The sequence below is a fragment of the Oryza brachyantha genome, chromosome 2 (assembly GCF_000231095.2).
Source record: "Oryza brachyantha chromosome 2, ObraRS2, whole genome shotgun sequence".
NCBI classification, from domain to species: Eukaryota; Viridiplantae; Streptophyta; class Magnoliopsida; order Poales; family Poaceae; genus Oryza; species Oryza brachyantha.
This window is the reverse complement of record NC_023164.2, coordinates 1,882,746-1,898,082: the sequence shown is the minus strand read 5'-3', so window position 1 is coordinate 1,898,082 and position 15,337 is coordinate 1,882,746. Positions and strand designations below refer to the sequence as shown.

Below are 15,337 nucleotides of genomic sequence, written 5' to 3'. Positions count from 1 at the left end.
TTCATTAGTATCTATATGAATCTAGTCAATGCTAAAAAGACTTATATTATGAAACGGAGGGAGTAGCAATTAAAAATAATTTAAGGATAAAATTTTTTATATACATGTTCTTAGCGATTTAAAATCAAATACTGGAAAATAAACTATGATTAAAAACCTTAAATTTATCTCAAAATTAAGTTCTAAAATTTTAAATTTCTAAATTTATCTCAAAATTAAGTTTTAAAATTTTAAATTTCTACGTATGATTATAAGTTGAAGGCTCTACGATGAGGTTGTTTCTCCGCATCAAGACATAGCTGACATTGAATTGTGAATTGGTTTGGATATAGCCAAGTTTGCATAGTTGTTGTACATATTTCTCAGTTTTTGTGTTTGCATTGTGCATCTCATTATCCTAAGCAGATAAGATAGCCAGGATCAGGTCAAGCCTCATAACATAATCAATCAGCAGGAAGAACTTTGTTTCTCCCCCAAAAAAGTCATGGATGATCACTTAAAAAAAAGGAGACATGAATGGTCAGTTCATCATCGTGTGTGTTTGCATTGTGCATCTCATTATCCTAAGCAGATAAGATAGCCAGGGTCAGGTCAAGCCTCATAACATAATCAATCAACAGGAAGAACTTTGTTTCTCCCCCAAAAGAGTCATGGATGATCACTTAAGAAAAGAGACATGAATGGTCAGTTCATCATCGTGTCATCTCTATTAGTATATATGGTAACAATACTGCCTAAAAAGTGGGTAATTAAGAACAAGTGAAGCTCACAACTTGCAAGATTCCAAGAAATTCTTGATGACCTGCCACCATACAGAAATACAGACAGGTCAAAATTGAAGAGCCAAGTACCTAACCTAACCTTCATAGGACAAAGATGAAACACACGCACACCCACACGCTCCCAAGATTCAGGATGGCATGATATGTCTCCTCTTGATGACTCATGAAAACAGGGCAAAAGGGAGTGAAATTGCTAAGGTACCAGGTACCCTTCAAGAGTTCAGGGCTTGTATTTAGCTGTTCTTGCCAGGCTCAGGATTTTTCCCCCTCTTTTTTCTTTCTGAGAAAGCACCGTTGTGTTAGATCGAGTTCAGGACCAATCAGAGCGTCCTCTGTAATGGATGTGCTTGCAACATTGCAATCGACAAGATATTTATATTCTTTTTTCATACAGCAGCCTCTTGGGTATCAGATATTCATCGCTGACATTGAATGATGTGATTACAGACAAGCAAATGTAGTATTCTGTTGCCATCAAACAATCCACCAATTGGTTATCACAACCATTACAATGGGCCAGAAGATATCTGTATAGAAAGTACATGCACTTCGTTAAATACCATTCACACAATCATCACATACTTGTGCAGACACAACATAATAGGGACATCATGACACAATGGAGCATATTTGTTTGAAAATAAAACAGGAAACAAATATCATGCTTACCTGAATTCAAGCATTTAGACCTATCTGCTTCCTTCCTTGTCCTACTGACTCAGATCTCCAGATTTAATCCTGTCTGGTAAGCAACCACCGAATGTGAGGAATGGCAACTGAGCCGAGCCTTCGTTTCTTCCAAGAGAGTCTGTTGGTGCAAGCAGCAATGTAGTAAATATTTATGGGCATGCAGCGGCTTTTGCTTTACCCTGGTCCAATTGCCTGCACAGACGAGGTCCCAGCACTCTAGTTGAATATATATCAGCTGGCAAAAGATCAAATAGTATATACATTACCTTTAAAAAAAATTAAAACTTAAACAGTGTCCGCCAACCTGCAATATATAGACAAGAGTCACAAAATTTAGTTAAGGAAAACTGGAATGCATGATATAATATGTCAGCTAGCAGCGCATAATTATTTAAAAAAAAATCTCACCATGCATGTTACATTATGTCTTGGCATATATTGATCTAGGTGGGATCTTCTGTCGTTACTGGAATATGACTTCTGGAATATGAGCAATCTTGTCCCTGTCCTCTCCTTGGTACTTGTTTGACAGTGCAGGGCAGCCGGTGATCAGTAGCTTCTTCAGCTCACGAAGATGCTGTATGCTTTCCGGTAGCGAAGACAGCATTGGGCAAGCGTCGATTGCAATCTTTTCCAAGCAAGTGAAATAATCTCCTAGCCATTCTGGCAGTGTCTCCAGCTCACCACATTCCTCTATCCTAAGTCTCAGGAGGGACGTGAAGCACTGCATAGCCTCCGGTAGGGTTGTAAGACCAGCTATAGACTGAATGCAAAGAGCCTCAATTGAAGAGAGATGCTGAGCCCTACGCCACATTTCAGAAGAATTGGGTACACGACTGATGTAAAGAGAAACTGGAGAAGTAGCAGATGCAAGGTTCCCAAACCCATGGTCTGGAAACACATGATAGCCATTCTCTATTAACCATGTCATGCTCTTTGGGGGATAAGGCAGGAACTTCAGCTTTGGACAATCTTCAGCATACAACACATGCAAATTAGGGACTAAGAATTCATTCTCTTGTTTAGATGATCTAGTTGTCCACCACTCTTCCAAATTGTCCATTGAATACAAGCCAATTATTCTTAGCTTCTGGCAGCTTCCGTAGTCCCCATAAAATTCTGGCCCAACACTCTTGATTTTGAGAATGTTAGTCATTCCCAATAATCTCAGGTTTGGCAGGCACCCAAGTGGAGGGAGGCGGTTGCATTCCATCAGATTGGAAAGATGGATGATTGTAAGATGAGGTAGGTAGGAACGAATTTCCAGCATCCACTTAGGTAACTCGATGCCATAATAGCCATTGATGTTAAATTCATGGAGACTTCTAGGAGGCACGAGCATCCCAAGCACCTCTTTGTGATGAACCGTTTCATCTGTATCCTCCAGCTGCTGCCATGAAAGAATCAAACATGTAAGCTTCAAGCTGTTGAGCAGTTTAGCATGCTCTATCCCTTCAGAAAGATTAAAATCCCCGAGACCTTGTATCTCTAGTTTACGGCAGTGTGTCTTTTTTAGTTCCTCAATCCGACTCCAGAGATCAGCGCTTCCCCCATCGAGCTTACAGAACCTTTCCAATTTTAGATTGTTCCTCAGTTCTTCTAACTTAGACTCAGATACGTCAAATACAATTGTTTCTTCAAAATCTTTAAGTGTGGACATATTAAAAATGCTATCCAGCAGGTCCTCAAGGGAAATAGAGCATCGAATGTCTAAACTTTGAAGCTGTAAATCACCAATACGGGAGGGCAGACGTTTTAGCCTTGTACAAAATGACAAATTTAGATGTCTTAACATCGTGAGTTTGCATAGAGAATCAGGCAACGCTTGAACCTTGGAACAGCTTGTCATGTCCAAATACTCAAGCTTAGAAAGTTGATCAATGCAATCTGGGAGCTTTCCAAGGTTATGGCAATCCGACAGATCAAGATGTGCAAGATCATGAAGTTGACAACAAGATTCTGGTAGTGAGTTGAGTTTGTAGCAATCTGATAGGCTCAGAAACTGAAGACTATTCAGATTGCCAAAGGAGTTTGGAAGCACCTGTAATTCGTGGCAACTTGCTAAGTTTAGGAAGAGAAGATTAGTAAGCTTCCCAAAAGAGGTAGGAAGCTCATTAAGGTTGGCACACCCTGATAGGTCAAAGTATTGAAGCTTTTGGAGGCAACCAATATTTGTGGGCAATATCGTTAGGGAAGTATTTGGAAGTATCAAGGTTTGCAAGTTCAGAAGACGATTCAAGGATTTAGGCAAGTTTGAGATGCGAAGGCTAGATGCATCAAGATATCTTAATAGCTTTAGTTTATAAACAGAACTTGGTAGCTCTGACATATGGCATCCACCCAAATCCAAAACTCGCAAACACAATGAGTGTGAGAATGCTTGCTTAGGAAGGTGCATATTATCGCATCTCCTAAAATGCAGGGCCCTAACCTTTGTTCCCATTGACTTATAGGCTGATGATGTCTCGTTTTGAGTTGATAATAAATGATAGTGGAAATCTAATTTGTTCCTCTTAGTATTTCTGTCTGCTGTACCATTGGTGTAAGAGAATTCATCACCAGCAACATGTCTTGCAAGCTCATGTACCATATCATGCATGTGAAGTCTGAGTGTGGGTTTGAATATCATCCTTGCAGCGAACACCTTGGGAATAAAAAAAAGAGAGAGGACAGTTCAGATCTTCAAGACAAATAAATGCAGTTCCGTAATTAAAATCAGGTAAACATTATTTTCACTTACTGTAGAAGAAGTGGACATTGTAAGGAAGGACATCCCCAATAATTCATTAACATATTCCGTAGCAACTTTCTGACGTGGTTGCCCATCTGTATCTTGAACAAACCCTAAAGCAATCCATTGCTGGATCAAGCAGTCATGATCTATGACATGGCTCTTTGGAAACATAGAGCAGTACATGAAACACAATTTAAGTTGTGGAGGCATGTGGTAATAGCTTAGAAGCAAGCCCTTTAGAATTCCTTGATAATCATCCTTGGTAGTATCCAGAATGTTACTATTTTTAATTCCCAACCATTCTTCTGTTGTGCAGTGCTTCTGCATCACATAACCAAGAGCCTTGGCAACTAGAGGTACTCCACAGCATCGCTGTGCAATTTCTTTTCCAATGTCTACAAGGTCAGGGGATTGACAGTTTTCCACATTGCGAGGCATCATAATAAACCAGCATTCATCAGTTGACATGCCCAACAGTTTAATTGGATCAATGGTATGAAAATATGAAGAACGTAGGTTAGATAATGCATTTACAACCTTTTCACTACGGGTGGTGACTACTATCTTGCTTCCTGTCTTTCCAGATTGCAACATGCTCATCAGCATCTCCAAATTAGGCAACCCTTCCTCCCATAAGTCATCTAAGACTATGAGATATAACTTGTCACAGAGTATGCGGTCTAGCTGAGATTTTAAATATTGTAGAACAGCATCATTAGCTGGAGGGGTACCCTCTACATAAGATATAATGCCAGACACAATCTTATTTAGCTGAAATTCCATCGAGACATGGACCCATGCTTTCACATCAAACATATCTGTCACCTTGTCAGTGTAGACAGCTTTTGCCAATGTCGTCTTACCCATACCACCAAGGCCAACAATAGGAATGATAGTTCTTTGTTGGCCTCCATCTTTCTGCAAGACTTTGATTAATATCTCTTTCTCTCTTTCCCTTCCGACCATCTCAATTTCATCTGTGTGACCAATAAAGGTTTCTGTCCATTTTTCCTTTCGGTCTTGTCCAGTTGGGAAAGGCAATGTCAGAAGAGGGAATTTTTTCTGGTCCTCAGCAATCTTATCTAGCTTCAACCGAATATTTCTCATCTTACTTGACATGGTAATACGCACAATGAGTGGGTTGATTGATGAGAAGAACAATTTAACCTGTAATATTTTTCTAATTTAGTAAATGTAGCAAAAAAAAGTGATAAAAGAACTTCTTGAGATGCTAATCTTTTTTATGAATAAGACTCGCACCTAAATAAATTATTTTTTCTATTTTTTAAAAAAAGAACTTATAAGAGTACAAGCTCCTTGCCAAGTTGTGTATACCCAATAATGACAACCAAATTGTGGTAGTTCCAAACTCACACCCCCAGGTATTAAACTTGTGTAGCAGTGTAGGCTAGATTAGGGTGAACATTCCTATTCTGTTTCTTGGTCAGAGAATTGAGAAGTGAGCTTTGTGCAGTAATTTTAGGCACAACCGGTCTTATAGTATTTCATGACCAACCCATTAATTCTTTGCAAATCGTGCGTAGTATTAGTATTGACAACAAGAGAAGAGTGTGTGCTTCTTACAATAATACAATTAAATATTCTCCTATCAAAGTTTTTAACAGCTAAGTGTATACATGTCTTCACCAATCAGAAAAATTAATTATACACGTAAGAATGTGAGGAGGGCTAAGTGCCTGGAGGGTACGTACCGTGCATGGATTATTCTTCCATATATCGCATCAGTCAACAACTCATCCATCACGTCTTCCATGTCATAGGCAACAGACTTGCACTTGTTGACCCAATGCAGCACCAATCCATCATCATCAGTCTCTCTGGAGCGCTTGTCAGCATAGCTAAGCGCAACCTTGAGGTCAGTCATCTTGCTCTCCATCTCTTGGACATCCTCTTTGAAGTTCCACAGCAGCTCGATCCTCTCCCAGGCGATATTGCTGAGCATGCCAGCAACACGCTCCACAACAGCGCCCGCAATCATCTCTGCTCCCCCACTCATGCCTTCCTCTCTCGCGGGCACAGGAATTATTTTTGTGGTGTTAAGTTGTTGTGTCCAGAGAGAAATCGAGTTTGCAGATAGAGTTAGAGACGACGAGTGCATCTGTATATATAGGCCTGAAGCTTTTGCAGCACAGATACCTGGAGTGGAGTGGAGTTGAGTCATCATGAGTGTCTCGAATATCTCCACTAAAGGCAAAGTTCATATACAGATTCTGAGACACCAAGCGTTGCAGGCTTGCAGCTTGAAGGCTCATCTATTCTTTGAGCAAAGGTATATGGCACCCTGAAGGAAAGTTCAATTCTTTATATTAGATGGAACTAACTAAACAGAAGAACCCAGATTGTTTGGAAAATGTGTATGAAGAATGGCTGGTTAAATTAATGCTGCAACCTTTGCCTGCAGTTTGCATCACTGAATGAAGAGCAGCGCGACCATGGGATAAAAAAAGAAATTGAAGGGAAAGCGGAATCACCCACGGTTGCAGCTAACCTTTGCAGGATGGGAATATGGGATGCCATTGCTCAGAATGAACTCAGCTGCACTGCACGCATCCGTGTTACTCCTACCCCTCCACGCCGCCCACAGCAAGGACGGGACGAATCGAGCCGGTCCCAGCTGACGCCGCCCCACAAGAAAAGAATCCCCAAGCAGCGCCCATCGCCACCGCCGCACGCGCGTGGTCCATCGGGCTCAGCTCAGCTGCAACATAGCAGCAACTGATGAAGGTGGCAATCCGTCGAACACCTTGTGGGCATGCGGCCGGGCCATCGACTCCCCGCCGGACGTCGGCCGCTGGACCCCGGGCGAGCCACGGCGAACCCTCGACCGGCCAATGGCCTGCCGGTTGGGGTACCCACCCACCGGCGGCATCCTTGGCGACGCTGGCTTCCGCCGTTCACCGGCGCGACCGCGGCGTGGTTGAACTGAAGCTAGCAGCAGAGGCAGAGCTGCTTCCCACCGGAGCGCCCTTGGGCGAGGGCCCACTAACGGCCCAACCTGGCCCAGATACGGCAGGCAGCCAAATCCTCACGTTACATCCAGTTCAGGATCATTCAGAGCGTCTTTTGGCTCAGATCGTTTCGCCTTTTAGAAGTAAGAGCGAAAATAAGTTTTTACAAACGAAAAATAATTTACATGTAAAATTTTTATAAACATATTCATAACGACTTAAAAGTAAAAGTTATAAAACAAATTACGGTGAAAAAAACATAAAATCAAGTTCGTAATTAAGTTTTAAAAAATAAAATTTAGCTTATAAGCAGTAGCAACTGCGAAACGATGGGAGCCTTCTAATACTCCTGGATGTGTTTGCATTTGACAAGGTATGCATCTTCTTTTTATAATATAGGAGCCTCTTGGGTATCCAACTAAGAGTCATGGCAAACATTAATGTTATGATTACAGACCACCAAATTCAGTTCACAACAAAAAGAATGCACAAATTGATTATCATCACAACCATCAGAATAGACCAAAAGATCTCTGTACACAAAGTATATTCACAGTTTCACACCATCATTATTTTACTTGTACAGAGATATAACACAGCATGGGCACAACGCAAAGAAGCATTTGGTTGAGAAGAAAGACGCAACGGACTTCAAGCACTTAGACCCATCTCCTTCCTTGTCTTACTGATAAACAGATCTCGAGATTTAATCATGCCTGGTAAGCAGCCACTGAGTGTGAGGAACGGCAGCTGAGCCAACCCTTCCTTCCTTCCGAGGGAGACAAGTGCCAATGGAAAACCAGTGCTGTAAGTCTCCAGTTTGCTGTTAGGCGAACCTTTAATCAATAATCTCAAGTTCTTTGCTACCAGCAGCGCATGCTTATGGGCAAGGTAGCCTTGCTTTATTTCCTGAAAATTAACGGGCGTTACTGTTGATGTACAGTTTCTTTGGATATGCAAAAGCCAATCTTCTGATTCTTATATCAAGTATTTTCACTAGCCAAAAAGTAAACTACGAATCAAAGAAAGTTTCATTAGGGGATGCTATGGGAAAAAGAAATTGCATTGAAGTTGATATATCAATCTACAAGAAAACAGTATTTCTTTCTGTAATTTTGAGCGGTATCTCGATTTAGTCAAATGATATGTGCCAACTGAAGAAATCAATTCATTCTCGCTACTGGGGAAAATAAGAACTCTCAGTTGTAGAAAGAATATCGTTCTCAAACAGAAGGAAATAAGAATTCTCAGTTGTAGAAACAAGATCGTTCTTAAACAGAAGGAAAATCTGCAGCTAGATTGAATAAAAGAGTGTGCATGAAGTACACTTACAGGAATATCCGTGATGTCACCAATTGCAAATATGTTATTATAACCTTTTATTCTTAGATCCTTTTCCACCATTAGTCTTCCCTTGTTGTCCAAGGATTCCTTTAGAATGGTATCATGTAGCCACGATGAACCGAGTGGCTTACCAATACACACAAAGTGGCAATCAGCTGTTACTGTTTCTCCAGCTGATGTTCTGTACAACTTCTCCATGTTCGATAATGAATCCAAGTCAATGGATTGCTGGAAAAGAACATCTACTTTCTTTGAAGTAAGCCAATCAAGACACTTTTTGGAACCTTTATTTCCAATAAATTCAAGTAAACGTGATCCTCGATGGACAAGGGTCACCTTCTTCTCTGGGTAATCTACTGCAATCTCTCCGGCAAGCTCAACACCAGTTGGCCCGCCTCCAATTATCAGAACAGATCCCGATGATTCTATCTTCCCATGATCTGTAACAAGATTACAAAACATAAGTACAAACGTACGGCCTGAAATCATAATTCTGTCTCCATGATCTGTAACAAGGTTACAGTAACATAACATAAGGCCACAAATCATAGTAACACTTCAATTTGTGCATTAACTTCAGTTACCTCTCTGGAATTCTTTTATCCTCTCATTCCTGCTTCCTGGAGAAGTCAACGCATGGCCAGTAGCTATAACTAGATAATCATATTCGAGTGATTGACAATCAGCAGTGAGCACAGCATGCTCCGTGATACCGACTGCAGAAGATGTTACAATAGTTGCATTGGTGAGGTAATCCCTGTGATAGATTAATGATCTCTCAGCAAAAGATGGTTCAACCATTGATCTCAACTCAGCCCAAGGGATCTCTAGATAGTCTTTCCTGTGATGAAAAGATATAACCAATCATTGAATAGTTGATGATACTTAATGATATGACGCTAGTTTTTTTCTTGACTCGAAATGAAGCTAGTTTGTTGTTTGCACTGAAGATAAAAGCATGAAACATTCAGCATAAACTGATTTGCATTGTAAATGAACTAGCCAAGTTGTGCATCATTTGAGCTTCTAAATCTTACTACATGGAAGCACAAACAACATAGTTGAGCATACAAAATTTCACAATCAACATAAAAGTTAGTGCAAATCCATTTTATGTTTCCCACAAAAATTCATTTTATGACATTAACTTACTGACCACATGTACAATCAACGAAACAATTACACCCACCCCATATGTTATTGAATGAATCCAAGGCAGAACGATAATGTAAAGTATCCGGTGTTCAATTAGTTTGAACAGATCATGTGACCATTTCTGATCGCTCACCTCGTTTTAGAAACTTCACTTTATAGATTTCGTCTTCTTCGTGACTTCCCGATTAGAATCAGAGTGTATTTTCTACAGCTAAAATCGGATCAGCTAGAAATGCACAAACCACACGTCCACATCCCCATTCCCTCCAACGCAGTCGCCATACCAAAGCTAGATCTCAACGAGCACGAGAGAGTCCAGTGGCTCACTAGAAGCAGGCATTTCCCACATACACAAGGCGAGCGTGAGGGGGGCAAAACCAGGAACGGGCGAGGCGAGGCGAGGCGAGGCTATGCTTACGGGTCGAGGAGGACGACGTCGGCGTGGTCCTGCATGGTCTTGGCAAGGAGCGAGCCGGCGATGCCGCCGCCGACCACCACCACCCTCGCCTTCCCCTCCGCCGCCGCCGCCATCTCCGCCCGGGATCTCCTCGCCGCCGGCCGCCTCTATCGCTGGCAACTACCACCGCTACTGCTCTTCTCGCGCTCCTCGTTCTCCTTTTTCTTCTTCTTTTATTTATTTTTTTTCCATTTTGAAGATTTTGTTGCGGCTTTGGAGAATCAGATCCGATTCGCGTTTCGGTGGCGTGACTTTTTAGGTTTCGCATCGGGCCGTCCATTTGCGTTTCGACGGTCGTGATGAGGCGATGGCATGGTGATGTTTTATCTCCCTGGAGAGAAAGGAACTGCCTTTCTTTTTTTTCCTTTTCTGAAACACAGAGTAAATGCAGACACCTAGATGCGATATATTCTCTCTGGTTTATATCATATCGTAAGCTCTTTTACCTAATTACATATATCTATAGATCAATATATTACTTACATGTATATATATATAGTTATTAGCATTCATATGAATCTATTTAATATAAAAAATCTTATATTCTGAAATAAAGACAGTAGTAGTTACACAAAAACTTTTTGAACTCATATTATAACTCTGTAAGCACATTCGAAAATCTGCTGGTATATATTAGAAATAATAAAGCCATCACTGACGCATCGCTATTAATAGGTATAAACAATAAATTAATTGTAATTACGAGCACTCAAAGGTTAAACATTTTTTAAGAGATAGATAATAAAGAAAGGAATAGCTAACTAATAAATTATCTTCGCCTGATTTGATGATCCATTTCTTTTCTCACAAAAGTGCGCCAGGTGGCATGAACTGTTCAGGAGTTTTTTTTAAAAAAGAAGATAGATATTTGATTCGATTCATCACTTCAGTCGCGTGAAAGGTATCTTTTTATAATGAATACCCGATTTTGCTATTTAATTGCTTTTATCTACACCTGTGGTTTTTGACTTTAGCCGTATTAATTTCGATTAGGCCATCAGTGTTTTCAGGGCTTAAAATTTAAGCAAAAAAACGCATGAGATGGGGGGAAATTGCTTTGGGAACTGAAGTTGCAGTTGATCCAAACCACTGTAGATCAATGTCAACGTAAATGTTGTTTTTACCGCATTTAAGCCATCGGTTTAGGTGGCCATCAATGACTTAGCCATTGTAGATCAATGATTTAGTATTAGTCAAAAATAGTTACCATCACACTAAAAAATTCTCGACCATATAAATTTTAGCATATTTTTCTACGGCATCATGTAATTTGGAGGGCTTAAAATTGTTCGTTTCTCCGTCTTTCTCTCTGTTCTATATCTTAAACCCGTCCCTCTTATTACCTTGGCGGTAGCTCCTCTTTGTTGCCATCTCCCACAAACTCGTTTGCCGTGTAGTTTTATAGTCCATTCGAGGGCATTTAAATGGCCCTCCTTAATTTCCTATAATCTTTTTGTGTAGTGTGTGCAAATCTGTCGCCGTGTAGGTCTTCGTATCCAAAGAAAATGAAGGTGACAACTCGGTTTGAGGTAAATTTGTTACATGTATATTGCTGTCTAATTATTGTTGGTGGGTTTCCTTGAAACATGTTTTAATGGGGTTAAAAAGATGATATAAATAATGTATTGGTTTTGGGAATAGAAATGTGGAGAGCTGTATACAATCTTTGATTAAAAAACCAAATTTCAAAATCCCATTATAGGCATTGTTATGGTGCCTTCTACTGGTAAGAAAATGAGTGTGGTAAAATTTAAATCTGACTACGTATTTTTATACATATATTTAATATTTTATTTAAAACTTTAGTAAGATATATTTACCAATTCATTTATTTTAATATGATATAATATATATAATTTTTTTTGCAAATTTATATGATTTAGTTTCGATTTTACTCATATAAAATTTCTACTAGACATAGTATAGGTATAAGAAAATTAGATTCGTTGGTTTCAAAGTAATAGATGGCTCACATTGAATGGAAACTTGTAAAATCTCATTCTTTTTTTTAGAGAAGACTAGATAAAAAAATCCTATTCTTAATGAGGTATTTTTTTTTATGTTTCCAAAGTACCACATAAGCAACAACAGCTTCTAGTTGGTGGTTGAAATAGCCGACAAAATACATCGATCTTTGCTGTTTCATATAGATCTTTGTTGGAATAGAAAAGTGGATAGTTGTATTCAGTCTTTGTATTTAAAAAGCGAAGTTTTATGGTCCATTACTAACTAGAGATATATTTCTCTGTTTCCAATAGTATCACATAAACAACATTGATTCTACACGAAAGTTGAAATAGCCAACACAATACATCAACCTTTGTTATTTCATATAGGCTAGCGCATCGCCCGTGCGTTGCAATAGAATTTTATTTATAAATATCATCAGCACGTTAATATGTAAAGTTAATAAAAGTAGTTTGATATATATGTCTTAATTATTTTTTCTTATAAAAAATAGGAGGGAGTTGGTGGTGGGGTAGGTGCACCCACCACCGCTACTCATTTTATACATAATATATTTCAAAAATTAGCATCGAAAATAGTGTACACATATCGAAAATAGTGTACACATGTCTCAGATAGATTACAAATAATATTGAACCGTTAAAAACAAATAAATTAAGATTGCACTCCCTAACCGACTAGAGAGTCCTTGTTTTTTGACGCAAAATAGAGTCATTGTGTTTTTAATATATGGTTGTACCCTCAATCGTAATCCAAATCATACAAAAATTTAATCAAATAAATTATAGTCTATATAACTTATATTTCTGCTTCTACTTTGTGCTTATAAACTAAAATTTAAATTTTTAATCTTGTTAATTTTGGGCTTTATATTTTTCAGAATTTTTTATATATTATTAATATATATATATATAAGTTTTATTCATATATTAATTTTTTTTAATAAATATACCATTTGTTTTTTTCGTTAAAAGCGAAACGATAACTCGCATATATATCTAGTTGTTGTATCCGGTAATTGTTTTCTTCTGTTAGCCCTAATACCGTAACAATGTCGACGCCGACGCAGCCCATGGCCGCCTCGTCGCCGGCGCGGCTGCCGCGGAGCGTGAGCGGCAAGGAGCCCTCCTCGTCGCCGTTCAGATCCAGCACCTCGCGCCACCAGACGGCGCCGCGCGCTTCGGCCTCCACCCCCACCACGCCGGCGGCTCACCACCACCGCAGGTCGCTCTCCATCAGCTGCATGGCGGTCCGAACCGACGACGACTCGCACTCGCCGCCGGGCACCCCCAAGGCCAAGGTCAAGCAGCCGTCGTCGGCGTCGCTGTCGTACTACTCGTCGATGCTGTCGCCGAGGAAGCTCATGCAGCGCGCGTCCCGCGCGTTCCGCCGCGGCGGCAGGTCGTCTCGGAGGAGGAAGAGCAAGGACGGCGCCGGCGGCGACAACTCGGTCACCGGCAAGGCCTCTGACTCGGCGAGCGTGCGAAGCTTGGATGCGATCACCGACGACGAGGAGGTCCACGCCGGCGGCGCCATGGAAGATCTGCAGCAGCACGACGAAGAGGTCGTACTGGAGAAGATCATACACGAGGCGAGCCCGCCGGCGGTGATCCACCACCAGCCGGCCGTCGCGGTGGAGGAAGAGGAACCCAACATGAAGGCCGCACCGGAGAAGGAGATCACGACCGCCGCCACCATAGAAGAGAAGGAGATCACGACCGCCGCCACCATAGAAGAGGAGGAGAACGACGACGAGCCCAAGAAAGGCGGCTGCGGCGGCGATGCTACTCCGGTGTCCCCCGACTCGGCCTCCGCGACGGACAAGTTCGTCACGGTGGTAAAGGAGGCGACCAAGAAGCGGGACGAGGACGAGTCGACGCCGGCGGCGGCGACCACCACCAAGACCACGACGGACGAGCTGGTGCAGAGGTTCAAGGGGAGCCGGGTGAAGACGGCGATGGAGAAGCGGTCGGAGCAGGAGCAGCCGCCGCGCCGCCGGGAGGTGGCGCGGAGCAACGACGTGATCGAGGAGGCGCGGAGCAAGCTGCTGGAGAAGCGGCAGTGCAGCAGGGTGAAGGCGCTCGTCGGCGCCTTCGAGACCGTCATGGACGCCGGCGCCGGCGCCGGCGCCAGGAAGCCGCAGCACTACCGCCCTCGCCGTTAATTAAGGACGACGAGGCCTTAATCAAACGAGATTAATCCTTAATTAATCCTTGCTTCGTACTTAATTAATTTGGCTTTGGATATGATTTTGTTTACTACTCCGACTTTTCGTCGCACACTACTGCTGCATCATGGAGTATATATATGATTATTCTGTGATGATTAATTAAGGAGGGAGATGATAGAGGAGAGATGATGTACTAATTTTGTCAAAAACAAATTATACACAATGCTGCATCATCAATTCCTCGTATATTTGTGTCGTGTACTCCTGTTTTTTCATGATCACCTCTGAATTTATCCTGTTTTTTCATGGTCACCTATGAATTTCAGATTACAGTGATCATCAGGTATCAGCTTCTAATCATCAAGTATCGTGACAAATAATGAGGTGATCAAAATGTCGCATTTGCTTGTTACACGTATTACAATTCACCAATTACACTTAACAATAGCTGTCAAATTTCACTTTGTCCAAAGAAAGGTGATCTTTGCAAGGCATCAATACCCCACAAGATCACACGAAAAAAAACACACGAGACAAACGAAAGAGTGAGAGAGATAGAGGGAGATAAGCGGAATTTGTTCTGGAGTTTTGATCACCCATATCCTACTCTCCGATTAGAAGCTATTGAGAGTCGAGTCTTGATTATTCACTGCCTCACTAAGAGACTATAAAGATCAGTTTGGTTTCCACTCAAAATTACATCTTTTCCTGGTGGAGATGAGATCCACGCTTAGAAACTTTCCCGAGCCAATCTATAGCTCAAGGATGCCCGGAGGCAGGGGCAGATCTATTACGAGGGCAGCGGGTGGTCAAGCCCCCACTCTCCAATTAAAGCTATTGGAGTCTCCACGAAGATCCTTATAAAATTTTATGGCAAAGATCAATATAAAGGGGTTGAAACTCTATCTAATTTATTCAAACTCCCCTAACCTTGTTGTGTAGTGCTGCGTTCGCCTCCCATAGATTCTCTCGTTTTTCGTGCGCACGCTTCCTGAACTGCTAAACGGAGTATTTTTTAAAAGGAAAATCGCTTTAAAAAAATTATATTAATCTATTTTATATTTTTTA

General features: G+C 41.2%; 4 protein-coding genes across 4 annotated transcripts; 1 reads left to right on the top strand and 3 right to left on the bottom strand.

Annotated features, from left to right (window-relative positions):
* Positions 1 to 644: 644 nt before the first annotated feature.
* Positions 645 to 4,408, bottom strand: LOC102712418 (putative disease resistance protein RGA1). The gene is made up of 5 exons (XM_015833542.2): positions 4,213 to 4,408; positions 1,881 to 4,116; positions 1,739 to 1,776; positions 1,452 to 1,664; positions 645 to 1,309 (listed from the first exon to the last, which is right to left on the bottom strand). The coding sequence occupies exons 1-2, from the start codon at positions 4,387 to 4,389 to the stop codon at positions 1,936 to 1,938; spliced, it is 2,358 nt and encodes a 785-aa protein (XP_015689028.2). The 5' UTR covers positions 4,390 to 4,408; the 3' UTR covers positions 645 to 1,309; positions 1,452 to 1,664; positions 1,739 to 1,776; positions 1,881 to 1,935.
* Positions 4,409 to 4,411: 3 nt separating this feature from the next.
* Positions 4,412 to 6,475, bottom strand: LOC121053427. Its single transcript, XM_040520238.1, has 2 exons — positions 5,919 to 6,475; positions 4,412 to 5,373 (listed from the first exon to the last, which is right to left on the bottom strand). The coding sequence occupies exons 1-2, from the start codon at positions 6,389 to 6,391 to the stop codon at positions 5,310 to 5,312; spliced, it is 537 nt and encodes a 178-aa protein (XP_040376172.1). The 5' UTR covers positions 6,392 to 6,475; the 3' UTR covers positions 4,412 to 5,309.
* Positions 6,476 to 7,539: 1,064 nt separating this feature from the next.
* Positions 7,540 to 10,337, bottom strand: LOC102705884 (ferroptosis suppressor protein 1-like). The gene is made up of 4 exons (XM_006648245.2): positions 10,093 to 10,337; positions 9,104 to 9,360; positions 8,508 to 8,959; positions 7,540 to 8,084 (listed from the first exon to the last, which is right to left on the bottom strand). Exons 1-4 carry the CDS (start codon positions 10,203 to 10,205, stop codon positions 7,827 to 7,829), a joined length of 1,080 nt encoding a protein of 359 aa, XP_006648308.1. The 5' UTR covers positions 10,206 to 10,337; the 3' UTR covers positions 7,540 to 7,826.
* A 1,133-nt stretch (positions 10,338 to 11,470) lies between these two features.
* On the top strand, positions 11,471 to 14,515 carry LOC102705600. Its single transcript, XM_015833410.2, has 2 exons — positions 11,471 to 11,660; positions 13,169 to 14,515. The coding sequence occupies exons 1-2, from the start codon at positions 11,637 to 11,639 to the stop codon at positions 14,261 to 14,263; spliced, it is 1,119 nt and encodes a 372-aa protein (XP_015688896.2). The 5' UTR covers positions 11,471 to 11,636; the 3' UTR covers positions 14,264 to 14,515.
* The last annotated feature ends 822 nt before the right edge of the window (positions 14,516 to 15,337 follow it).

Excerpts from the sequence above, each read along its gene's own strand:
- LOC121053427 (XM_040520238.1), bottom strand. The coding sequence starts at position 6,391 with ATGATGACTCAACTCCACTCCACTCCAGGTATCTGTGCTGCAAAAGCT. Across the intron at positions 5,374-5,918 it reads GGAAGAATAATCCATGCACG|GTTAAATTGTTCTTCTCATC; the intron begins GTACGTACCCTC and ends AAAATATTACAG.
- LOC102705884 (XM_006648245.2), bottom strand. The coding sequence starts at position 10,205 with ATGGCGGCGGCGGCGGAGGGGAAGGCGAGGGTGGTGGTGGTCGGCGGC. Across the intron at positions 9,361-10,092 it reads GACGTCGTCCTCCTCGACCC|GAAAGACTATCTAGAGATCC; the intron begins GTAAGCATAGCC and ends TTTTCATCACAG. Across the intron at positions 8,960-9,103 it reads GATAAAAGAATTCCAGAGAG|ATCATGGGAAGATAGAATCA; the intron begins GTAACTGAAGTT and ends ATCTTGTTACAG.
- LOC102705600 (XM_015833410.2), top strand. The coding sequence starts at position 11,637 with ATGAAGGTGACAACTCGGTTTGAG. Across the intron at positions 11,661-13,168 it reads AGGTGACAACTCGGTTTGAG|CCCATGGCCGCCTCGTCGCC; the intron begins GTAAATTTGTTA and ends ACGCCGACGCAG.
- LOC102712418 (XM_015833542.2), bottom strand. The coding sequence starts at position 4,389 with ATGTACTGCTCTATGTTTCCAAAGAGCCATGTCATAGATCATGACTGC. Across the intron at positions 4,117-4,212 it reads CAATGTCCACTTCTTCTACA|GTGTTCGCTGCAAGGATGAT; the intron begins GTAAGTGAAAAT and ends TTTATTCCCAAG.